Below are 26,630 nucleotides of genomic sequence, written 5' to 3'. Positions count from 1 at the left end.
CATGTGTGTGTCAGTGTGTGAGAGAGAGACAGCATGCATGTGTGTGTGTCAGAGTGTGAGAGAGAGACAGCATGCATGTGTGTCAGTGTGTGAGAGAGAGACAGCATGCATGTGTGTGTCAGTGTGAGAGAGAGACAGCATGCATGTGTGTGTCAGAGTGTGAGAGAGACAGCATGCATGTGTGTGTCAGAGTGTGAGAGAGAGACAGCATGCATGTGTGTGTCAGTGTGTGAGAGAGAGACAGCATGCATGTGTGTGTCAGTGTGTGAGAGAGAGACAGCATGCATGTGTGTGTCAGTGTGTGAGAGAGAGACAGCATGCATGTGTGTATGTCAGTGTGTGAGAGAGACAGCATGCATGTGTGTCTCAGTGTGAGAGAGACAGCATGCCTGTGTGTGTCAGTGTGTGAGAGAGAGACAGCATGCATGTGTGTGTCAGTGTGAGAGAGAGACAGCATGCATGTGTGTCAGTGTGTGAGAGAGACAGCATGCATGTGTGTGTGTGTGAGAGAGAGAGACAGCATGCATGTGTGTGTGTGTGTGTGTGTGTGTGTGTGTGTGTGTGACAGCATGCACGTGTGTGTCAGTGTGAGAGAGAGACAGCATGCATGTGTGTGTCAGTGTGTGAGAGAGACAGCATGCATGTGTGTCAGTGTGAGAGAGAGACAGCATGCGTGTGTGTCAGTGTGTGAGAGAGAGACAGCATGCATGTGTGTGTCAGTGTGTGAGAGAGAGACAGCATGCATGTGTGTGTCAGTGTGTGAGAGAGAGACAGCATGCATGTGTGTGTGTGTGTGACAGCATGCACGTGTGTGTCAGTGTGTGAGAGAGACAGCATGCATGTGTGTGTGTGTGTCAGTGTGTGAGAGAGAGACAGCATGCATGTGTGTGTGTGTCAGTGTGTGAAAGATGCAGTATGTGTGTGTGTGTGTCAGTGTGTAAGAGAGAGACAGCATGCATGTGTGTGTGTGTCAGTGTGTGAGAGAGAGACAGCATGCATGTGTGTGTGTGTCAGTGTGTGAAAGATGCAGTATGTGTGTGTGTGTGTCAGTGTGTGAGAGAGAGACAGCATGCATGTGTGTGTCAGTGTGTGAGAGAGAGACAGCATGCATGTGTGTGTCAGTGTGTGAGAGAGAGACAGCATGCATGTGTGTGTGTGTGTGTGTGACAGCATGCACGTGTGTGTCAGTGTGTGAGAGAGACAGCATGCATGTGTGTGTGTGTGTCAGTGTGTGAGAGAGAGACAGCATGCATGTGTGTGTGTGTCAGTGTGTGAAAGATGCAGTATGTGTGTGTGTGTGTGTGTCAGTGTGTGAGAGAGAGACAGCATGCATGTGTGTGTGTGTCAGTGTGTGAGAGAGAGACAGCATGCATGTGTGTGTGTGTCAGTGTGTGAAAGATGCAGTATGTGTGTGTGTGTGTGTGTCAGTGTGTGAGAGAGAGACAGCATGCATGTGTGTGTGTGTCAGTGTGTGTGAAAGATACAGTATGTGTGTGTGAGAGAGAAAGTGTGTGTGTAAGACGGTATGTAAAAGGAGGTGTGTGTGTGTAAGAGAGAGAGACAGCATGCATGTGTGTGTGAGATAGAGACTGTGTGAGTGACGACGGTAATGTATGATAAAGGCGGTGTGTGTGTGAGACAGCATGTGACACAAGAAAAAAATCTCTGTGGCCACAACACTTCACTAACACCACCCGTACTGTGAAACATGGTGGTGGCAGCATCATGCTATTGTGGGGTGCTTCTCAGCAGCAGGGACAGGAAGACCAGGCCCAAATCCAGGCGTATAAAGCTTGTAGAGGTGTATCCATGTGTGTGTGTGTGTGTGTGTGTGTGTGTGTGTGTGTGTGTGCTTACCAGAATTGACATGGCCTGGCATGGCCATGGCGATGGGCACCATGTGGGTGCCGTTCTGTGTTATGGTCTTGATGGGCAGTTGGTGCTGACCCAGCGGGGCTTGCTGCACTATGGTGACCGTCTGAAGGGGCGTGGCCGCCGTGCTCTGGATGATTCGATTGACCGAGCCCATGGACGTGTGGGTGATGGTGGGAACGGGTTCCACTTTCACTACACACAGACACACACAAGAGGAAGAGCATTAGTATGTTCTCCCCTTTTCTCCCTGTATGTTTGATAATATTGTAACTCTGAGAAGATTCATCTCCACGTTCATTCCTGTTACTGACGTTCATTCTTATTCTGTTTATTTCAAAAATACATTTTGTGCTCAATTACTGACTGTAGTCCATCTGTTTCTCTACATGCTTCTTTAACTCCCTTTCACCCTGTTCTTCAATGGTCAGGACCCCCACAGAGCAGGTATTATTTGGGTGGTGGATCATTCTCAGCACTGCAGTGACACTGACATGGTGGTGGTGTGTTAGTGTGTGTTGTGCTGGTATGAGCTGCTGGAGTTTTTAAACACCTCACTGTCACAGCTGGACTTACAATAGTCCACCAACCAAAAAAAAAAAAAAAAAAAAAAAAGCACCCCATGGGCAGCGTCCTGTGACCACTGATGAAGGTCTAGAAGATGACCAACTCAAACAGCAGCAATAGATGAGCGATCGTCTCTGACTTTACATCTACAAGGTGGACCAACTAGGTAGGACAGAGTGGACAGTGAGTGGACACGGTATAATAAAAACTCCAGCAGTGTCTAATCCACTCATACCAGCACAACACACACTAACACACCACCACCATGTCAGTGTCACTGCAGTGCTGAGAATCATCCACCACCTAAATAATACCTGCTCTGTAGTGGTCCTGATTATTGAAGAACAGGGTGAAAGGGGGCTAACAAAGCATGCAGAGAAGCAGATGGACTACAGTCAGTAATTGTAGAACTACAAAGTGCTTCTATATGGTAAGTGGAGCTGATGAAAGGGACAGTGAGTGTGGAAACAAGGAGGTGGTTTTAATGTTATGGCTGATCGGTGTATTTCATGTATTTACTAATTCTAGGTTAAAAACTCAGCCCTGTTACTCATATACATCACTCATCTTCCACTTAGAAACCTTGTAAAAATTGTACCTTGTACTGAAACAATTAGCTCCCATGGCTGGGAACAAATAAGGCCATTTTACATTACCAGGTGCACCCTATGGTGCAAAGACTTTATCCTGATAGTATTTACATTTCAGGATGATACTACAGACATGAAATTACAAGTTTCAGATATTTTGTCCAACCCGTTTCTGCTCTCTGACCTTTGGTCTCCGAGTGCGCCGCTCCGTTCTCCTGAGACTGGGGCACGGCGGCGGCGGCGGCGGCGGCGGCCAAGGCATGGTGCACTTTAGTGGCGGTGACCGGGATCTGATGGAGCACGTGCAGCGTCTGCATCAGAGTCTGAGCTGAAGAGGTGGAGGATGAGGAGAACACGACGGGTCTCTGGACCGCTATCAACACCGGCGCCGTGCTCGCTGGAGAACCTGCACAGAGAGAGAGAGAGAGAGACAACAAAGGGACTTTTATTTAAAAAAAAAAAAACCACACACAAAAAGGGACTCATTTAAAAAGGAAACTTTATTTAAAATAAACAGGACTTCAATTTTAGAAAAGGGACTTTATTTTTAAAAAATTATTATTTATTATTATTTATTTATTTATTATTATAAAAAATTTTTTTTATTGTTTTAAAAAAGAAACATATTAAAAAAAAAAAAAAAAGAACACAAAAAAGACTTCAATTTTAAAGAGGGAACTTAATTTTTTTTCATAAAAAAGGACTTAATTTTTTTTTAAAAGGGGACTTCATTTAAAAAAAAAAAAGGGGACTTCATTTAAAAAAAAAAAAGGGGACTTCATTTAAAAAAAAAAAAGGGGGACTTCATTTAAAAAAAAAAAAAGGGGGACTTCATTTTTTTTAAAGGGACTTCATTTTTGTAAAAAAGGTACTTTATTTTTTAAAACTGAACTTTATTCTTTCTTTATAAAAACAAACTTCTTTTTTAAAAAGAGACTAAAAAGAACACAAAAATTAGACTTTAATTTTTAAAAGGGCCTTAATTTTAAAAGAGGGACTATTTTAATTTTAATTTTTTTACTTTATTTTTTTTACAAAAAAGGGACTTCTTAAAAATGAACTCTTTTTTTTTTAAAGGGACTTTTATTTTGAAAGTCAGTCATACACAACCTATTATTTAAAGAATGAAGAAAAAGTTTTCAATGGCTCTCTTCATTAGGTACACCTTACATAATAAAGTATAAAATTACTCCATCTGTTTCCGTTTACATTTACTTTTTATACATTTACAGCATTTAGCGGACACTTTTTATCCAAAGTGAAATACAATTATAAGTAACTTGGTATAAGTTGAGCAATTGAGGGGTTAAGGGCCTTGCTCAGGGGCTCAGTGGTGACAACTTAGCTGTGGAGAGGCTTAAACAAAAAAAGTACCTGGTGTAGCCTGTGCTAGGTGAGCCTCCTGAATCACGGCCAGTTTGGGCTGCACGGCGGCGGTGGCGACGGTGGGCGGGGTGGGTGTGGAATCTGCCTCCATGGGAACGGGTGATCCCTCGCGTGATAGGCTGTCAGGGGTCTGAAGGCCACTGGAATGGGCGGAGAGGATGCCCGAGTGGCTGGGCGAGGCAGGGGCGCTCCTGCAACAGCACAAGGTTAAAGGTCAAACACACAAAGACTGAAAGAGAATCCGCACCTGATCGAGCCTCCATAAACCAGGGGTGTTTAAACTGTGTCTTCTTTACCCCGAATCAAAACATTAACGTTACACCTACCATTAACGTTCCCCAGTTTTTGGATAAACACGGCGGCTCAGAAGAAATTCAGAGGGAAGTGGGTATGTTTAATTTATAGAAGTATAATAATCTTGTTTCTTGGTCAAGGTAGGAAAAAACAGAACTGGAACATCATTACAAAGGAAATGGGGTAACATTCAAAAAAGGAATGAGATACATTATGTGGCCAAAAATATCTGGACACCTGACCTTAGGCTTGTTGGACGGTCCATTTAAAAGAAAAACCAATGGTAGTAAAATAGAGTGACCTCTGTATGATCTGTGGGAATTTGTGCCCGTTCTGTCAAAAGAGCATTTGTATGGCTGGGCACTGATGTTGGTCAAGAAAGCCTTGGTTGATGTTCCAGTTCATTCCAGAGCTGTTCAGTCTGGCTGAGGTCAGAATACTGGAGTTTCTTCATGTCTTTATAGGGCTTTGTAGTCCTAGGACCTTCCCTAAACTGTTGTTGCAACATTGGAGCATAATTTCCTTTATATATATTTCAGGGTTTTTCAAACTAACATGTTGTCCATGATTTTTCACGCCACACAGGCAACACAAACAATTCAACAACGTACCCTCTGTGGTTCACTAGATGTAACATAAAGCCTCCACAGGGGTGCGTTCGTGTACAAGTTCATTTCACTATTATTATTTATCTCTGCCACTCATATTTTTCAACCCAAGGATTAAAAAACCCTGATATAACTTATCTATTACACCTGTTAGTAATTGTTGGAGCTGAAACATGTTAATTAAATAATTAGAAGGGTGTCCCAATACTTTTGTCCATATAGTGTAGCGTACCTTTAATTTAATAACAACATTAGACTTAAAAAAAAACCCACAATAATAATAAACGTCAGAGATGAGCAGACATGTTCAAGTACTAAAGAATGGACAGAGGATTTGTCTGCCTCTCACCTTGACGACAGGGGTCCCAGTGGGGTCCTGAAGCAGGGCACGCCCCGGGGTCGGCGTTTCCTGAAGGCCTGCTCGATGAGCTTGCTCTCCGACAGCGGGTCTATCCTCCAGAACGAGCCCTTGCCCGGTTCTTCGGTGGAGCGTGGAACCTTGATGAAGTAGCGGTTCAGAGATAGGTTGTGTCTGATCGAGTTCTGCAAACGACACCACGTTCCGAATTCAGGTTATAATAATAAAATTCATTCAGACTGATGCTCCTTGATTTATGACTGGGTTACGTTCCCATAAACCTATCACAAATGAGGAGTATTGCATACACAGAGGAACCTCGATTTAATGGACTAAAAGGGGGGAGCACTGGTCCGTGAAACGCGATTGTCCGAAACAGCGTTTTTCTTCCGGGGGTGCGAACATATACAAAAACCCTGAACTAATGTCCACAACAGAGTTAAACATGCACATATGATAAACAGTAAAATGAATAACGTAAACAGATACGTACATGTATCGTAAAAGCTGTACTGCACTGTACTACTGGGGAGGAGTTGTTTAATTTCTTTATTTTTTGCCATGACGGTATAGTGGGAATCGGAGTTTCTATTATTCAGTGTCCAAAGCTCTGCTGGTGGCTACTGAAGCACTGCTGGTGCAGAACCAAGCACGAAAACTTGCAAAAATGAAGCGTAAATCACAGAGAAAAAGGCGAAAACAAAGCGAGCCTTCTGACAAAGCAAAGCCTATCACCTCATGTAAACAGAGAGACGAGCACCGACTATAGGACGATTACTGAACTACTGATCCTGGTTTGCTTCTCACTGGAATTTTAAACAATATGACAGGACACTTTCCAAACTATGTCTGTTAAATCCAAAATCCATTAAATCAAGGTTCCTCTGTATTGTATATATCATAGTCTAGACTACCTCAACCCACTTAAAACGCTTCCATAAACCTAGTCAGGTAAAATAATGAACACAAAGCCTATTTTATAATAAAAAAGTTGAATATCTTGTTTAATTTATTAAATAACTGAAAGAAACTAACACAGAATGGTTATATAGTACTCACCACCAGCAGGAGACACAGACTGACGTTTCATAAACATTAATAGTAACACAAGATGTACGTAGATACAAGAGGGTATAAAAAAAAATTACGGAACAAAACACTACAGTACAGTACAGGGTGGTCAGCATGGCAGAATTAGATTTTGAAGTACAAATAAAATAATCCTCCTTTTCAATAAAACAATGCTTTGCTAAGCATTATAAGAGCAAGTTTTAACAATAAATGTCTGTGTGGGTTTCCTCCGGGAGCTCCGGTTATATTTACAGGCAAACCATTCAAATATACCCCAGTGGGCAGCATCATGTGACCAGTGATGAAGGTCTAGAAGATGACCAGCTCAAACAGCAGCAATAGATGAGCGATCGTCTCTGACTTTACATCTACAAGGTGGACCAACTAGGTAGGAGTGTCTAATAGAGTGGACAGTGAATGGACACGGTATTTAAAAACTCCAGCAGCGCTGCTGTGTCTGATCCATTCATACCAGCACAACACACACTAACACACCACCACCATGTCAGTGTCACTGCAGTGCTGAGAATCATCCACCATCTAAATAATACCTGCTCTGTAGTGGTCCTGTGGGGGTCCTGACCATTGAAGAACAGCATAAAAGGGGGCTAACAAAGCATGCAGAGAAACAGATGGACTACAGTCAGTAATTGTAGAACTACAGAGTGCTCCTATATGGTAAGTGGAGCTGATATAATGGACAGTGAGTGTAGGAACAATGTACTGTATATATATTTATCTATAAATATGTGGTGTTGTTTATTTATTGTCTATAATGAAGATTATAGGTTTCGCCAACCTGAGCACATTATTCACGCTTCATGGCCAAAAGAATATGGACATCTGACGAGGAGCTTTTTGTGCATCTGGAACCAAGCTGCCCAAACAGCCTCCATTCCTACTTCCCGAGTTCAGTGGGGTTGAGATCAGGACCATGCTTTCATCAACCTTGCTAAAGGGACTTCATATAATGTTGCCACAAAGTTGTGATGGAGTAAATTGAGAAAAAAGCTTTTAATAAAATAAGTGTTTGGAGAAAGATGCCTGTTAACAAGGTTACTTGTTTAATGGACAGCCTGAACCTTCTGCTCCGAAGCAAAGACGAAAAAAGGATCCAATCCTGCCAGGGTTCGTTCTGTGCTGTTCTCAGTGGGTTCTCAAACGTTCTTCGGTGCCTGGATCATAGTTTGACCAGCTTTCGAAGCTCAGTAGGTGGGAGAGACTCACCTGCCAGCCTTTATCGGAGCTCCTGTAGTAGGGGTAGTTCTTGGTGATGTGTGTGTAGATGCCGTTGAGCGTGAGCTGCTTGTCCGGTGCGAGAGTGATGGCCTGCACGATTAGCTGAGCGTAAGAGTACGGAGGCTTGGAGTCGTCCTACACGGACAGAGACAGAGAGGACAATTACTTGCTATTGTCCTGTCAGCTTGACTTCAAAGCCTAAGCACTCACAGAGAAGAACGGACGACCCAACCGGCGTGATACATCAAAACAACAAATCTAATCAAACCTTGAGGCACATTAGGCTCCATGATGCCAGACTAGTAATGAGAACAGTAAGAAAACATCGTCAGGTTTGCCACCGACCATGACAAACATTGGACCACTTTGATCACCCCCCCCCTTCCTTGGTGTAGTTGGGGCGCTTTATTAGAACGTGCTTTATATTATTAGGTGTTTGGCAGATTTGGAGGGTTTTTTTCTCCTTTTATCAGGTGTTGGTGGGTTATTCTGGTGTGGCCGATTCTGGACCTTGTGTGAAAAAAAGAGAAGCTCTAATTAGGGTTGGGCGGTATGACGGTATTGCGGTATACCGCGGTATTTAAAAATGTTGACGGTATTTTTAAAAATGTGAAGCGCCAAATTTCTGCTTCAGGTTTACCTTGAAAACTGCGACTTTAAGACATTCGCACATCCACAGTAAGGGAGGGGTGGGAGTGGTAGGCGGTTGGAGCTCACCGACTGGTTGTAGTGATGGGAATTATGGCTCCTTGAAGGGAGCCGGATCTTTTGGCTCGGTTCCTTTTAAAGAGCCGTTCAAACAAATGGCTCTTCGTTCTTCTGGAGGCGCTACTGGGTGAACTATAATAAAGCCCCGCGATATTAATATCAATGATGAACAATCATGCACATTTTGCTACCTTGCCTTAAATGTAGGCCTAATTCAAACAACACTTAAATGAGAAAAAAAGATTTCTTTTAAAAGGAGAAAAAACTACAGGGAAGGGACATGCTGTGGTTGCATCGCATTAAGTTTCAGAACAATCCTCTCTTGTGCAGAGATGCGCCTGTGTTTGTTTCTGCTTTAAAACATACGCGCCATGAACGAATCAGATTTAACATCATTAAACAAGTTTATTTCTTAGTTATTTGCACTCGTTTTCGGCATGTTCTCTCTGTAGCTCGGTTACGGCTCTCTACACACGGTATACCCCCCCCCCCCCAAGACGGTATGAAAATCGGCATTACCGCCCAACCCTAGCTCTAATATTCTCTATAATTTCTATTAATAATAAGGAATAAGTGTGTGGATTGACTGGTTGAGCTCTTACTTTGGGACTGTCTCCTTCGGACGCCTCTTTGTCGTTCTCTGACTGAGAGTTGTCGTTGATGAGGTGCAGGTCTGAGGAAACGAAGCGACCCATCCTGTAGCCTGAAGATCCGGCGCCGCGAGGACTGGATGGACACGAGTTAGCAGCACTGGTGGAGAAAAAGACCAAGGAATCAGTGATTTCTGCAACTTTTCTTTAGCTGTGACTGAATAATTAGCACAATCACAGCATATATTAAGTTCATCCATCAGTCCATTGTGGACTGTCTGAAAATCTTTAATGAGCTGGTTCTGTTTTTTTTTTCAGTACCATTGCCTAACTTTATGTCTGGTATTATGCTTCTGTTCAATTCATGTCTTTTTATTTCACCTTGTCTTTACATTTTGGTCCATTTTATATCAGCGTTGGGTAAAGCGTCTGATTACACTGGCTGAAACTGAAGCCGTCTGGTGTAAGACCCAAACTCAAAGAACAAAGTGTCCACCTACTTTTGGCTGTACTAGCAAGAACGAAAGAGCACCGAGGTTCATTTACCCTAGACTGTAATTAGGGCTGGGCGATTTTCGCGATTAATTCGGTTAATTCGCATGAACGTTTTCACCCGATGTTAGAATGTGACAATCGCGATTGTTTACATACTTTATATTTTAATTAAAATACCAACATGTCACGGGGCAGAAACTGACCAGACGCTCGCGGAATATAAATCAGGGAAAGTTTAATATCAAAAGGGCGAAAACAGTGTACAAAATTAGGTAGAGTCCAAAACCAGTGAAAACCAAAACAGTAAACGCAAGACAACAAGGATTATACACGGTAACGGTTAGATTCAGTAATAAGGAGCGCAAACACGATCGGCAAAACGAGACACAAACAGAAGAGTTTAATTAAGATTCACTGAATCAAACACCGCTGAACTGAATCAAAATACGGAGCCAATGAGCCCGATCAGGATTGGCTGGAAAGTAACGAGTTACATTTACTCGCGTTACTGTAATTGAGTAGTTTTTTTTGTGTACTTGTACTTTTTAAAGTAGATTTTACAGCCTGTAATTTTACTTTTACTTAAGTAAGTTTTGTACTAAGAATTGTAATTCGCTACATTTTAAATAAGATCCGTTACTGAGTAAAAAAAATCGCGTCTGGGAAACTGCTGCAGTGAATTCTGCGATAGGGAGTCGGATCTTTTGTCTCGGTTCCTTTTAAAGAGCCGTATGTATGTAACGACTCCCAAATGCGCGAATCGGTTCCCCCCCCCAGTGTAGATACTGATACAGACTCACTCAGTGGTGGAAACAGCACAGTACAGGCTCGTGTTCCTTTTAAGAAACCTGTAAAGAACTTTTTGTAGTTTTTTTCCTAATGTAAGGAGGTTCTGCTGAACATTATTTAAAATAAAAGTTGTTTGTGAGCTATTCTTAGATATAGATAAATAAGTATATAGATAATTTAGATCTATTTTGTTTTCATTATTGTTAATTATTGTGATATTGTTATTGTTATAAAGTTTGAGTCCCTTAAAAGGATAATTATAGGTGGTGCTGTTACTATTTTTGCACTTCTGCAGCCTTTAATTACAATGCAAAAAAAGAAATTTGAGTGTTATTTTAATTGCATTATACAAGAACAAAAAAAAAAATCGAAATCGTAATCGACAATCGGGTATAATTTTAAAATAATCGCGATTTTTGTTGTTGTTGCAAAATCGTCCAGCCCTAACTGTAATACGATGATTTTAAGCACTGTAGACGTAACGAGCAGGTGTACGATACCTGATGGTCCCGGTGGGCGAGGGCAGAGGGCTCATGAGGTGAGAGATGTTATCCGGGATGTTGATGGACAGAGGGGAGATCTGCGGCTGCACCGACTTCACCAGAGACTCGGCGCTCTTCGGCTCCTTCTTTACGCTGGTCAGCGCCGTGAACGTGATCTTTATGGTCGTACTGGGGAAGCGAAAGGTGCACCTGAAACACAGCGGGAGCAGCAGAATGAGACATCGATACACCTGCTGTACACACTGTACAGTATTTTATTACACTCTATAAGACCAAAAGTGCTTTGAACTCTTTGCTAATAGTTATGGGAAGGTCCTTTCCTATTCTTTCCTATTCTATCACAAGATGAGATGGGAAAATCAATAGATATTGTTATACAGGAGACCACTTGTAATGTCATATCTATTTATTTTAAACTACCTATAGACTACATTGGGTCTTTAAGAATAGAAAATTTTTTGACTTGCCCACCAAAAAAGTGTGAAGGTCAACGGATGGTGACTATGAACTATTCAAATTCAGTTGTTGATGTAGATCCCACTAAAGTAGATCAAGGTGAGAAAGCTCCTCCCACCAGCTCAACAAAAATAAACCCACCACATCAACCGAAATCAGAAAATGTTCATTCTCATCAGAGGTTCATTGAATTTCCCATGAGCAAGAACATAAAACCTTTCATCATCCTTGCTTAAAGTGTAAGAATTTATTTATTTATTAGGATTTTCATGTAATGTTTTACACACTTTGGTTACATTCATGACAGGAACGGTAGTTACTGGTTATGCCAAGTTCACACTACACGACTTTCCAAGTCGTCAGGTCGCTGTACAGTTCACACTACACGACTGGATCTCCTTTAATCGGGAGTCCTTAAAGTCGGTTTGTATTTCACACTACACGACTGATCGGTGATAGGAGGTTTCACACTACACCGTCTATCACCCACTGAAATCGCAGGCGATACCACGTCCAACAATGCACGTCAACAAGTAGCGAGCGATCAAAGTTTGTGCGCTGATGTGCAGCGTAAAATCAAAGAGAAAAAATAAATGAATCTGAGTGGATTTGGCAACGCGACCAGTATGGATTGTTCTATAGTGAGTTGGAGGTTAATAAATATTTTTGCAATGCAACATCGGTGTTTTGTAGAGAACGATCAGGTCAGAATACTGTAAAACTCATGTGTGTGTGTTGATGTATTCTGATATAAACTATATTATCCCCCTGTCCCACCTTTTTACAACTCCTCCCCTGCGTTTCCCCTCACCCCGTATCTTGCGTTCTCATTGGCTGTTAGACATAGCACTCATTGCCAGTCGGGCAACTCAGATTCAGATATCTGACATGCTAGATATCTCTCTTCGGTCGTCAAGCGCTCGGTTCGAGTTGTTGAGTAGTTCTCACACGGCGATCGAGAGCCGAGTTTCGATCGCCGAGCGAACGCCGAGTTGCTCCCGAGCCGGCAAATCTAGCGCCGACCAGTCGGCGAGCGAAAATCAGGGCGAGGATCGTGTAGTGTGAACTAGGCATTACACAAAGTCAAACACGGTCATGGACAATTTTGTATCTCCAATTTACCTCACTTGCACGTCTTTGTACTGTGGGAGGAAACCGGAGCACCCGGTGGAAACCCACATAGACACAGGGAGAACATGCTAACTGCACACGGAAAGGACCTGGTCTGCTCCACCTGGGAATCAACCCCCGGACCTTCTTTGCTGTGAGGTGACGGTGCTACCCACCAGAACTCAACTGGAGTCCAGCTAGATAGAATAAATTTGATTTGATTGGACACAGTGTGGAAAGGGCCACGCTTGGTTCTATAAGGGCCACCATTTACACTGCACTGTCAGGACAAAATCCAAGCCATGAAGACCAAGGAACAGTCTGTAGATCCTCATGATCAAGTGATACCAAGGTACAGATCAGGGTATAAAACTATATTTAGGGCTTTGAATGCTCCCTGAATGAACGTCTGTTCAGAACAATTCGACTCTTATTAAAGTCACTCAGGAGGATAGGGCATTGATAGCTCAGTGGTTAAGGTACTGGACTAGTAATCAGAAAGTTGCCGGTTCAAGCCCCACCACTGCTAAGTTGCAAGACCCTTAACCCTCAACTGCTCAAAATCATGTTCATGTCATAACTGTAAGTCGCTTTGGATTAAAGCGTCTGCTAAATGCTGAAAATGTAAATGTAGGAGGAACGTCCATCAGGCCAACATCTAATAGATCCCTGACCCTCTCATGCACCGTTTTGGGTGTGGTCCTAATGTCCTGGCTCATCAGTGTATGTACCGGAGACTAGCGTGGTTAAATACTTTCCCCCAGTTCAGTGTCGTCTATAGTGACAACACTCGGGAGGAAACTAGCGTGTCTCTCTATTCTGGGCTGTGCTAAAATAAACACTCCCTTGACACACTCCGTGGTTCAGCTATAAACACTCAGACAGCTGGATGTAAACAGCTGGATTGAGACAGAGAACACATCTGTCTGCTCGGGTAAATCAAGTTTAAAGACTTTAGGAAAGGAAAATGGGCGCCGGCAATACACCGGTCCACCAACCACCGGCCTAGCAGGTCATGTCTGGGTATGGGTAATCGAATTCTTGCTGCTTTGACAGGCGCCAACACGAGCCTCGTTCATGAAGAAGAGTCTACGGACTGACTCTTTGACCCTAGGATCTGAATTCTGACCCTAAGACAGGCACGTCGAGGCAGAAATCGGTACCCAAATTTTTAGGGAGGCTCTCCAGCCTGGTCAGAAGAAAAAACCCACCGACGAGAGAAAGAACACCCAGGAAGAAGAGGCCGAGAGGTTCAAACTGCTAATTACACCCCCCCTTTCCCTTCCACACACACACACATTTTCATTCATCCCTCCCCCACCATTACATTAGCATCATGGTATTCAGGACACACAAGCACTCACACACACACACACACACACACATCTAAACAATGCACACAAAACAACCTCGACAACCTCCAGCTCCATCATCATCCCATCATCTCCTGGTGCCAAATCCAAAAAGTGCCAACAGAGACCTCCCACCCCCACCCAATTCCGTCCAGTGTATGGGTATGTGTGTGGATAAACACTAGCGCACCGGATAACCCCAACAAGTCCAAACACACAGCACAACACAAAGAAGACACACCCATAAGGGCAGAGCACACCCTGTTCCTGTTCTGGAGGAACCCAAACCCCTGTACCAGTGTACCAGGTTCCCGTCGCTGAAGGAATGCACGGCTTCCTAAACACTGCATTCTTTCCAGTAGGTGGAGTGTGTCTGTGTACGCAGAGAGACACACTGAATGAATGAACTTCCTGAGTGACCTCATTCATGAGAAGCATCCTGGACATCCAACAAGCACAGGTCCAGGCTAGGCGGTCAGAAGGGCGGCATGTATGTAACAAGGCAGCTCAGAGGGTCATTGTTCATCTTCACCCCCCACCTCTGCTGTGATTGGACGTGGGTGGACACTGAACCCTGCAGCTCGGAACCGAATAAATCAATAGCTGTGTACTTCTAATAAGCACTAGTTAGTGCAGAAGTGTGCCGTTTGGGACGGAGCCCATGATCTGAGGAGTTACTGTAGGATGCGGTGTTAAACGCAACATCGAATCCATGCAGCGCAGTACGTGTAAGAGAAAATCAGATGATCAAAAGTACGTGGACACCTGATTATCCAGACTTGTTCAACACACTGTTTATGTGCCCCGGCCACCCTAACAATAACAGCCTCCACATTTCACACCAACGTGGTAGTGTGTGTGCTGCTGGTACGAGTGTATTAGCATGAGGTTGTGAGTGTGTGGTGCTGGTACGAGTGCATCACAGAAGTGTGTATTACAGAAGTGTGTGTGCGTGGTGCTGGTATGAGTGCATCACAAAGGTGTGTGTGTGTGTGTATGTGTCTCTAGTATATGTGTATCACTGAAGTGTGTGTGTCTAAGTATGTGTGTATCACAGAAGTGTGTGTGTATGTCTAGTATAAGTGTATCACAGAAGAGTGTGTCTAGTGTGTGTGTGTCTAGTATATGTGTATCACAGAAGTGTGTGTGTATGTGTGTGTGTGTGTGTCTAGTATATGTGTATCACAGAAGTGTGTGTGGTGCTGGTATAAGTGTATCACAGAAGAGTGTGTGTGTGTCTAGTATGTGTGTATCACAGAAGTGTGTGTGTGTGTGTCTAGTATATGTGTATCACTAAAGTGTGTGTGTGTATCACAGAAGAGTGTGTGTGGTGCTGGTACGAGTGTATTGGCATGACGGTGTGAGTGTTGGGTGCTAGTATAAATGTATCACAGAAGTGTGTGTGTGTCTAGTATAAGTGTATCACAGAAGAGTGTGTGTATGTGTGTGTGTGTGTGTCTAGTATATGTGTATCACAGAAGTGTGTGTGTATGTGTGTGTGTGTGTGTGTGTGTGTGTCTAGTATATGTGTATCACAGAAGTGTGTGTGGTGCTGGTATAAGTGTATCACAGAAGAGTGTGTGTGTGTGTCTAGTATGTGTGTATCACAGAAGTGTGTGTGTCTAGTATGTGTGTATCACTAAAGTGTGTGTGTGTGTGTATCACAGAAGAGTGTGTGTGGTGCTGGTACGAGTGTATTGGCATGACGGTGTGAGTGTTGGGTGCTAGTATAAATGTATCACAGAAGTGTGTGTGTGTATTGTAAATATTATACTTTTTATTGTTATTATTTTGCACTGTTTTTATTAATATTTTATTCTATTCTATATTTTTTGCACATGTAACTGTTCTGTATATTTTTGTTCTTTCTTATTTTTATTGTTTATATTTCCCTGTAACTTGCTTTGGCAATACGAATGTCCTTATTTGTCATGCCAATAAAGCTTCTTTTGAGTTGAGTTGAGTGTAGCTAGTATATGTGTATTACAGTGTGTTATTAGAAGTGTGTGTGTGCAATGCTGGTATGAGTGCATCACAGAAGTGTGTGTGTGTGTGTGTGTGTGTGTGTGATGCTGGTATAACTGTATGAGAATGGTGTTGGTGGAGCCTGTATGAGTATCATTGTAACTTTGTGTGTGTCGCTGGTACTTGTGCATCATGATTCACAAACGTTTTCTTGTAGCTTCAGCACCAAAGCATTTCCTTCCAGACGTTAGGTGTTTTCCGTCTTCCTCTTAAACACAGGCGAGCAAAATGCCCCGGGGGGGGCAGCTGGCACTACCGCGCTGAGTGTTTACAGGTGACAACCGGTGTTTTTGTTTACGTTTGTAGAGGATCATGATGGTGTTTGTGTGTGTGGTGCTGGTACGAGTGTATCATGATGGTGTTTGTGTGTGTGTGTGGTGTTGGTACTAGTGTATCATGATGGTGTTTGTGTGTGGTGTTGGTATGAGTGTATCATGATGGTGTTTGTGTGTGTGTGGTGTTGGTATGAGTGTATCATGATGGTGTTTGTGTGTGTGGTGTTGGTATGAGTATCATGATGGTGTTTGTGTGTGTGGTGTTGGTATGAGTGTATCATGATGGTGTTTGTGTGTGTGTGCTGTTGGTATGAGTGTATCATGATGGTGTTTGTGTGTGTGGTGTTGGTATGAGTATCATGATGGTGTTTGTGTGTGTGGTGTTGGTATGAGTGTATCATGATGGTGTTTGTGTGTGTGTGCTGTTGGTATGAGTGTATCATGATGGTGTTTGTGTGTGTGGTGTTGGTATGAGTATCATGATGGTGTTTGTGTGTGTGTAGTGTTGGTACGAGTGTATCATGATGTTTGTGTGTAGTGTTGGTATGAGTGTATCATGATGGTGTTTGTGTGTGGTGTTGGTATGAGTGTATCATGATGGTGTTTGTGTGTGTAGTGTTGGTACTAGTGTATCATGATGGTGTTTGTGTGTGTAGTGTTGGTACTAGTGTATCATGATGGTGTTTGTGTGTGGTGTTGGTATGAGTGTATCATGATGTTTGTGTGTGGTGTTGGTATGAGTGTATCATGATGGTGTTTGTGTGTGTGTAGTGTTGGTACTAGTGTATCATGATGGTGTTTGTGTGTGGTGTTGGTATGAGTGTATCATGATGGTGTTTGTGTGTGTGGTGTTGGTACTAGTGTATCATGATGGTGTTTGTGTGTGTGGTGTTGGTATGAGTGTATCATGATGGTGTTTGTGTGTGTGGTGTTGGTACTAGTGTATCATGATGGTTTTTGTGTGTGTAGTGTTGGTACGAGTGTATCATGATGTTTGTGTGTAGTGTTGGTACGAGTGTATCATGATGGTGTTTGTGTGTGTGTGGTGTTGGTATGAGTGTATCATGATGGTGTTTGTGTGTGTGGTGTTGGTATGAGTGTATCATGATGGTGTTTATGTGTGTGTGGTGTTGGTACGAGTGTATCATGATTATGTTTGTGTGTGTGGTGTTGGTACGAGTGTATCATGATGTTTGTGTGTGGTGTTGGTATGAGTGTATCATGATGGTGTTTGTGTGTAGTGTTGGTATGAGTGTATCATGATGGTGTTTGTGTGTGTGGTGTTGGTATGAGTGTATCATGATGGTGTTTGTGTGTGTGGTGTTGGTACTAGTGTATCATGATGGTGTTTGTGTGTGGTGTTGGTATGAGTATCATGATGATGTTTGTGTGTGTGGTGTTGGTACGAGTGTATCATGATGTTTGTGTGTGGTGTTGGTACGAGTGTATCATGATGGTGTTTGTGTGTGTGTGGTGTTGGTACGAGTGTATCATGATGTTTGTGTGTGTGGTGTTGGTACGAGTGTATCATGATGTTTGTGTGTGGTGTTGGTATGAGTGTATCATGATGGTGTTTGTGTGCGGTGTTGGTATGAGTGTATCATGATGGTGTTTGTGTGTGTGGTGTTGGTATGAGTGTATCATGATGGTGTTCATGTGTGTGTGGTGTTGGTACGAGTGTATCATGATGGTGTTCATGTGTGTGGTGTTGGTACGAGTGTATCATGATGGTGTGTGTGGTGTTGGTATGAGTGTATCATGAGAATGTTTGCCTGTGGTGTTTGTAAGAGTGTATTATTATGGACGGGTCAGTAGAAATAGCGTGGATGATAAAGGTCAGTGTGGGAGAGTAAATAAACAGCGGCTGCTGGAGCCGGTTCAAGGATTTTCTGTCTGAACCCTCTATAAACGTAAACAAAAACACCGGACGTCACCTGTGAACACCCGGCGTGGTGGTGCCAGCTGCCCCCCGGGGCATTTCGCTCTCCGGTGTTTAAGGTGTGAAAGGAAAACGAAACCAATTAAAAACACAGAACATCTGTAATGAAACACTTCGGTGCTAAAGCTACAATAAAAAGTTTGTGAATCCTTTGGGCTAATTTCTGCAACAGTTCTTTTTCTGTGACTGCATTATTCAGACGTGTGCAAAAGCAAACACCAATGCAAGCTCTTTCATAAACACCGGGTCAAAAATATACATACACTGACTTCAATCGATCATTTTGTGGTGAGGATGGTTCATTGACCTGCTGGTGACAGCTCTGTGCTCATATAGGAAAGGGGGGCAGTTATAGCTCAACGGTTAAGATACTGGACTAGCAATCAGAAGGTTGCTGGTTCAAGTCCCACCATCACCAAGAGGCCACTGTTGGGCCCCCTGAGCAAGGCCCTTAAGCCTCAATTGCTCAGACAGTATAACATCACAGTACTGTAAGTCACTTTGGATAAAAGCATCTGCTAAGATTAAAAGCTGCTGCAATATGAGTGACACTGTACACAGTCAGACAAGCTTTACATCACCACGGTTAGACATTGCAGTGCAAAACAAGAAGCCCATCTGTGCGATCAGTCGATCTTTAAGCTCATCAAATCAAACCTCTATGCACAAAGTAATGCTTGCTTGACCGTGTACAAGGTCACTTGTATTCCAGCATTGTTTTCAACTATGGATGTCACAGACATGATTGTTGGTTGTGTCTTTGTTTGGATGGGGGTGGGTTGGTCATCGAAGCCCTGTGATTGACTGAAGCCTTGGTATTCCTGCCTTGCGCTGAGACCCTGACCAGGATACAGCGGTTAAGGAAAATTAAACGCAAAGATATATCCATTAGTATTAGTATTATTATTTACATTTACGTTTTTGGCATTTAGCAGACGCCTTTATCCAAAGTGATTTACAGTACAGTATACAGTCTGAGCAACTAAGGGTTAAGGGCCTTGCTAAAGGGCCCAACAGTGGCAACCTGGCATTGATGGGGCTTGAACCAGCAACCTATTGATTACTAGTTCAGTACCTTAACCGCTGGCTACAACTGCCTATTTAGAAGCACTGGGTTCCAATTGTTCAGTCACAGAAAAAGAAACAGTTGCAGCTCTATATATTACATGGTTCTAGGAAAAAGTTTGTGAACCCCGTTATATTTACCCCTGAAATGTGTTTAAACGACTTTTAGGTGTAAATATTTGTGTGTAAGGTGACAGTGGTAGCTTAGTGGTTAAGGTGGTGGACTAGTCATCAGAAGGTTGTCGGTTCAAGTCCCACTCCACCACCTCAGTGCCACTGTTGGACCCCTGGGCAAGGCCCCAAACCCCTTCATTGCTCAAACTGTCTCAGTCATAATTGTACGTTTGCTAAACGCTGCAAATGAGCGTATTTAGTAATCAGAAGGTTGACGGTTCAAGCCACAGGGCCCCGAACTATTGCTTGAAATGTATTCAGTCATATAAAAGCGATTCATAAATATATGGACACTTATGATGGTGTTTGTGTGTGTGGTGCTGGTACTGGTGAGTGTATCATGATGGGTGTGTGGTGTTGGTACGAGTGTATCATGATGGCGTTTGTGTGTATGGTGTTGGTGTGTGTGTGGTATTGGTACGAGTGTATCATAATGGTGAGTGTGTGTGGTGCTGGTACTGGTATGAGTGTATCATGATGTGTGTGTGTGTGTGTGTGGTGTTGGTATGAGTGTATCATGATGGTGAGTGTGTGTGTGTGTGTGTGTGTGTGTGTGTGTGTGTGTGTGTGTGTGGTGTTGGTATGAGTGTATCATGATGGTGTTTGTGTGTGGTGTTGGTATGAGTGTATCATGGTGTGTGTGTGTGTGGTGTTGGTATGAGTGTATCATGATGTGTGTGTGTGTGTGGTGTTGGTACGAGTGTATCATGATGGCGTTTGTGTGTATGGTGTTGGTGTGTGTGTGGTATTGGTACGAGTGTATCATAATGGTGAGTGTGTGTGTGTGTGTGGTGCTGGTACTGGTGTGAGTGTATCATGATGTGTGAGTGTGTGTGGTGCTGGTACTGGTATGAGTGTATCATGATGATGTTTGTGTGTGGTGTTGGTACTAGTGTATCATGATGTGTGTGTGTGTGTGTGGTGTTGGTATGAGTGTATCATGACGGTGTTTGTGTGTGGTGTTGGTATGAGTGCATCATGATGGTGTTTGTGTGTGTGTGGTGTTGGTATGAGTGTATCATGGTGGCGTTTGTGTGTATGGTGTTGGTGTGTGTGTGGTATTGGTACGAGTGTATCATGATGGTGAGTGTGTGTGTGGTGCTGGTGCTGGTACTGGTACGAATGTATCATGATGGTGATGGTGAGTGTGTGTGTGGTGTTGGTATGAGTGTATCATGATGTGTGTGTGTGTGTGTGGTGTTGGTACGAGTGTATCATATGCGTGTGTGGTGTTGGTACGAGTGTATCATGATGGTGTGTGTGTGTGTGTGGTGTTGGTATGAGTGTATCATGATGGTGAGTGTGTGTGTGTGGTGTTGGTATGAGTGTATCATGATGTGTGTGTGTGTGTGTGTGTGTGTGTGTGGTGTTGGTATGAGTGTATCATGATGTGTGTGTGTGTGTGTGTGTGGTGTTGGTATGAGTGTATCATGATGGCGTTTGTGTGTATGGTGTTGGTGTGTGTGGTATTATTACGAGTGTATCATAATGGTGAGTGTGTGTGTGTGCGTGTGTGGTGCTGGTACTGGTGTGAGTGTATCATGATGTGTGTGTGTGTGTGTGTGTGTGTGGTGTTGATATGAGTGTATCATATGTGTGTGTGTGTGTGGTGTTGGTACGAGTGTATCATGATGGGGTGTGTGTGGCGTTGGTACTGGTGTGAGTGTATCATGATGTGTGTGTGTGTGTGTGGTGTTGGTACGAGTGTATCATATGCGTGTGTGGTGTTGGTACGAGTGTATCATGATGGTGTGTGTGTGGTGTTGGTACTGGTGTGAGTGTATCATGATGGTGTGTGTGTGTGTGTGTGGTGTTGGTACTGGTGTGAGTGTATCATGATGGTGTGTGTGTGTGTGGTGTTGGTACTGGTGTGAGTGTATCATGATGGTGTGTGTGTGGTGTTGGTACTGGTGTGAGTGTATCATGATGGTGTGTGTGTGTGTGTGTGGTGTTGGTACTGGTGTGAGTGTATCATGATGGTGTGTGTGTGGTGTTGGTACTGGTGTGAGTGTATCATGATGGTGTGTGTGTGGTGTTGGTACTGGTGTGAGTGTATCATGATGGTGTGTGTGTGTGTGGTGTTGGTACTGGTGTGAGTGTATCATGATGGGGTGTGTGTGGTGTTGGTACTGGTGTGAGTGTATCATGATGTGTGTGTGTGTGTGTGTGTGGTGTTGGTACGAGTGTATCATGATGGTGTGTGTGTGTGGTGCTGGTACTGGTACGAGTGTATCATGATGGGGTGTGTGTGGTGTTGGTACTGGTGTGAGTGTATCATGATGGTGTGTGTGTGTGGTGTTGGTACTGGTGTGAGTGTATCATGATGGTGTGTGTGTGTGTGGTGTTGGTACTGGTGTGAGTGTATCATGATGGTGTGTGTGTGGTGTTGGTACTGGTGTGAGTGTATCATGATGGTGTGTGTGTGTGTGGTGTTGGTACTGGTGTGAGTGTATCATGATGGTGTGTGTGTGGTGCTGGTACTGGTGTGAGTGTATCATGATGGTGTGTGTGTGTGTGGTGTTGGTACTGGTGTGAGTGTATCATGATGGTGTGTGTGTGGTGTTGGTACTGGTGTGAGTGTATCATGATGGTGTGTGTGTGTGTGTGGTGTTGGTACTGGTGTGAGTGTATCATGATGGTGTGTGTGTGTGTGGTGTTGGTACTGGTGTGAGTGTATCATGATGGGGTGTGTGTGGTGTTGGTACTGGTGTGAGTGTATCATGATGTGTGTGTGTGTGTGTGTGTGGTGTTGGTACGAGTGTATCATGATGGGGTGTGTGTGGTGTTGGTACTGGTGTGAGTGTATCATGATGTGTGTGTGTGTGTGTGTGTGTGTGTGTGTGGTGTTGGTACGAGTGTATCATGATGGTGTGTGTGTGGTGTTGGTACTGGTGTGAGTGTATCATGATGGTGTGTGTGTGTGTGTGGTGCTGGTACTGGTACGAGTGTATCATGATGGGGTGTGTGTGGTGTTGGTACTGGTGTGAGTGTATCATGATGGTGTGTGTGTGTGTGGTGTTGGTACTGGTGTGAGTGTATCATGATGGTGTGTGTGTGGTGTTGGTACTGGTGTGAGTGTATCATGATGGTGTGTGTGTGTGTGTGGTGTTGGTACTGGTGTGAGTGTATCATGATGGTGTGTGTGTGGTGTTGGTACTGGTGTGAGTGTATCATGATGGTGTGTGTGTGTGTGTGGTGTTGGTACTGGTGTGAGTGTATCATGATGGTGTGTGTGTGTGGTGTTGGTACTGGTGTGAGTGTATCATGATGGTGTGTGTGTGTGTGTGGTGTTGGTACTGGTGTGAGTGTATCATGATGGTGTGTGTGTGTGTGGTGTTGGTGTGAGTGTATCATGATGGTGTGTGTGTGTGTGTGTGATGTTGGTACTGGTGTGAGTGTATCATGATGGTGTGTGTGTGGTGTTGGTGCTGGTGTGAGTGTATCATGATGGTGTGTGTGTGGTGTTGGTACTGGTGTGAGTATCATGATGGTGTGTGTGTGGTGTTGGTACTGGTATGAGTGTATCATGATGGTGTGTGTGTGGTGTTGGTACTGGTGTGAGTGTATCATGATGTGTGTGTGTGTGTGTGTGTGGTGTTGGTACGAGTGTATCATGATGGTGTGTGTGTGGTGTTGGTACTAGTGTGAGTGTATCATGATGTGTGTGTGGTGTTGGTACTGGTACGAGTGTATCATGATGGGGTGTGTGTGGTGTTGGTACTGGTGTGAGTGTATCATGATGGTGTGTGTGTGGTGTTGGTACTGGTGTGAGTGTATCATGATGGTGTGTGTGTGGTGTTGGTACTGGTGTGAGTGGATCATGATGGTGTGTGTGGTGTTGGTACTGGTGTGAGTGTATCATGATGGTGTGTGTGTGGTGTTGGTACTGGTGTGAGTGTATCATGATGGTGTGTGTGGTGTTGGTACTGGTGTGAGTGTATCATGATGGTGTGTGTGTGGTGTTGGTACTGGTGTGAGTGTATCATGATGGTGTGTGTGTGTGGTGTTGGTACTGGTGTGAGTGTATCATGATGGTGTGTGTGTGTGTGTGGTGTTGGTACTGGTGTGAGTGTATCATGATGGTGTGTGTGTGTGTGGTGTTGGTACTGGTGTGAGTGTATCATGATGTGTGTGTGTGTGTGTGGTGTTGGTACTGGTGTGAGTGTATCATGATGGTGTGTGTGTGGTGTTGGTACTGGTGTGAGTGTATCATGATGGTGTGTGTGTGTGGTGTTGGTACTGGTGTGAGTGTATCATGATGGTGTGTGTGTGTGTGGTGTTGGTACTGGTGTGAGTGTATCATGATGGTGTGTGTGTGTGTGGTGTTGGTACTGGTGTGAGTGTATCATGATGGTGTGTGTGTGTGGTGTTGGTACTGGTGTGAGTGTATCATGATGGTGTGTGTGTGTGTGGTGTTGGTACTGGTGTGAGTGTATCATGATGGTTTGTGTGTGTGGTGTTGGTACTGGTGTGAGTGTATCATGATGGTGTGTGTGTGTGTGTGGTGTTGGTACTGGTGTGAGTGTATCATGATGGTGTGTGTGTGTGTGTGGTGTTGGTACTGGTGTGAGTGTATCATGATGGTGTGTGTGTGTGGTGTTGGTACTGGTGTGAGTGTATCATGATGGTGTGTGTGTGTGGTGTTGGTACTGGTGTGAGTGTATCATGATGGTGTGTGTGTGTGTGGTGTTGGTACTGGTGTGAGTGTATCATGATGGTGTGTGTGTGTGTGGTGTTGGTACTGGTGTGAGTGTATCATGATGGTGTGTGTGTGGTGTTGATATGAGTGTATCATGATGTGTGTGTGTGTGTGTGGGGTGTTGGTATGAGTGTATCATGATGTGTGTGTGTGTGTGTGTGTGTGTGTGTGTGTGTGGTGTTGGTATGAGTGTATCATGATGTGTGTGTGTGTGTGTGTGTGTGTGTGTGTGTGTGTGTGTGGTGTTGGTACTGGTGTGAGTGTATCATGATGGTGTGTGTGTGTGTGGTGTTGGTACTGGTGTGAGTGTATCATGATGGTGTGTGTGTGGTGTTGGTACTGGTGTGAGTGTATCATGATGGTGTGTGTGTGGTGTTGGTACTGGTGTGAGTGTATCATGATGGTGTGTGTGTGTGTGGTGTTGGTACTGGTGTGAGTGTATCATGATGGTGTGTGTGTGTGTGGTGTTGGTACTGGTGTGAGTGTATCATGATGGTGTGTGTGTGTGTGGTGTTGGTACTGGTGTGAGTGTATCATGATGGTGTGTGTGTGGTGTTGGTACTGGTGTGAGTGTATCATGATGGTGTGTGTGTGTGTGGTGTTGGTACTGGTGTGAGTGTATCATGATGGTGTGTGTGTGTGTGGTGTTGGTACTGGTGTGAGTGTATCATGATGGTGTGTGTGTGTGTGGTGTTGGTACTGGTGTGAGTGTATCATGATGGTGTGTGTGTGTGTGGTGTTGGTACTGGTGTGAGTGTATCATGATGGTGTGTGTGTGGTGTTGGTACTGGTGTGAGTGTATCATGATGGTGTGTGTGTGTGTGGTGTTGGTACTGGTGTGAGTGTATCATGATGGTGTGTGTGTGTGTGTGGTGTTGGTACTGGTGTGAGTGTATCATGATGGTGTGTGTGTGTGTGGTGTTGGTACTGGTGTGAGTGTATCATGATGGTGTGTGTGTGGTGTTGATATGAGTGTATCATGATGTGTGTGTGTGTGTGTGTGGGGTGTTGGTATGAGTGTATCATGATGTGTGTGTGTGTGTGTGTGTGTGTGTGGTGTTGGTATGAGTGTATCATGATGTGTGTGTGTGTGTGTGTGTGTGTGTGTGTGTGTGTGTGTGTGTGTGTGGTGTTGGTACTGGTGTGAGTGTATCATGATGGTGTGTGTGTGTGTGTGGTGTTGATATGAGTGTATCTAGTAATCAGAAGGTTGCCGGTTCAAGCCCCACACCACCCCCACGGTGCCACTGTTGGGCCCCTGAGCAAAACCCCTAACCCTGAACTGTTGGAAATGTATTCAGTCATATAAAAGCGATTCATAAATCTCTGGACACTCACATTTGCGGTAGCTGGAGTGGAGGTGCTCCTCTCCGGAGAAACACTCCGTCCACAAACACGCCGTTTTTACCCAGACACCGCAGGTAGAACTCGGGCCCGGTTCCGGTACCAGATCCAGCCCCAGCTTCGTGCTGCTCCCCGGCGGTGAAGATCTCCAGGTGGGTGCGGGAGATGAAGCTGGAGTGACCCATACTCACGTCCACGCAGCCCTGAGAGGAGTTCCGACCCACGGTCACCGAGCGCTTCTTCATCATGTACTCAAACTCGCGGCCCTCCAGCCGGGCTACCGCCGGCCCGCTGCACCCCGCCATCTTACCGTCCAGCACCGGCCTGTACTGCTCACCGAACGCGCTGATACTCGCCACCGCACCGCGGGTTTCACCGGCAACCGTTAATATTCTCTCCGCGTCCGAATATTTCTGAATATATAAACCCAGGATTTACAACCGCACCAACGTAAACGTGCCCGACCCGAGCAACGGTACACACAGAGAAAACAGAAGGACGGACCGACAACAACCAATCAAACACCGTCCAAAAGTAATCGACATCAGCGCTGTCCAATCAGCGCTCGGTACGATGAGTCTGAGATTCGAATGAGACCCAATGGTATGATTGACGCTACATCAACACGCATGTGTGTGCTAACGGCCACAAAACCCGGACCGGATTCCATGGGTGTGTTTATTTTGTCTCAAGGATGCCGCGTGTGTGCCAGTCAGAATGCCAACGTGCTTAAAATATGAAACTGAGACACGCAAACAACCCTATATTTCTGTTAGTGGTCGTTTTTAATTGTGAATAAGTGTAAGATTGTAGATACACAGCACGGACTTTAACAACATGGTGGATTGAAGGGAAGCTTTGTATTCATACACACGTGTGGTTGGGGCGAAATCACGGACTGGATGTCACGGACTGGATTTTAGTGTGGCGTGTGAGAATGCTAGCAGGTCCTAAAATAATTGAGAAAAAAAAAATACAGTGGGTGCAACACATCAACATGGGTTGATCTTTATATTTATATCTTTACATTGTCTGTGAGGGGTTAAACATGGTCTTTTCAAGTCAACATGGGTTTCCTCCGGGTACTCAGGGTACCTTTCACCTTCCAAAAACATTTAGAG

General features: G+C 44.3%; 1 protein-coding gene across 1 annotated transcript in view; it reads right to left on the bottom strand.

The window, feature by feature from the left end:
* The window catches only part of LOC134334401 (forkhead box protein K2-like), a 30,458-nt gene extending 4,460 nt beyond the window's left edge, over nt 1-25,998 (bottom strand). Inside the window, exons 1-8 of the mRNA XM_063016692.1 lie at nt 25,504-25,998; nt 11,068-11,259; nt 9,296-9,443; nt 7,974-8,120; nt 5,667-5,860; nt 4,404-4,606; nt 3,214-3,435; nt 1,858-2,067 (exon numbers count right to left, since the gene is read on the bottom strand). Of these exons, the coding sequence (XP_062872762.1) occupies nt 1,858-2,067; nt 3,214-3,435; nt 4,404-4,606; nt 5,667-5,860; nt 7,974-8,120; nt 9,296-9,443; nt 11,068-11,259; nt 25,504-25,814 (1,627 nt within the window). The 5' untranslated portion in view covers nt 25,815-25,998. The remainder of the gene's footprint in view (nt 1-1,857; nt 2,068-3,213; nt 3,436-4,403; nt 4,607-5,666; nt 5,861-7,973; nt 8,121-9,295; nt 9,444-11,067; nt 11,260-25,503) is intronic.
* Between the last annotated feature and the right edge of the window lie 632 nt (nt 25,999-26,630).

The sequence above is a fragment of the Trichomycterus rosablanca genome, chromosome 2 (assembly GCF_030014385.1).
Source record: "Trichomycterus rosablanca isolate fTriRos1 chromosome 2, fTriRos1.hap1, whole genome shotgun sequence".
Taxonomy (NCBI): Eukaryota; Metazoa; Chordata; class Actinopteri; order Siluriformes; family Trichomycteridae; genus Trichomycterus; species Trichomycterus rosablanca.
This window is presented reverse-complemented; position numbering and strand designations above follow the sequence as displayed.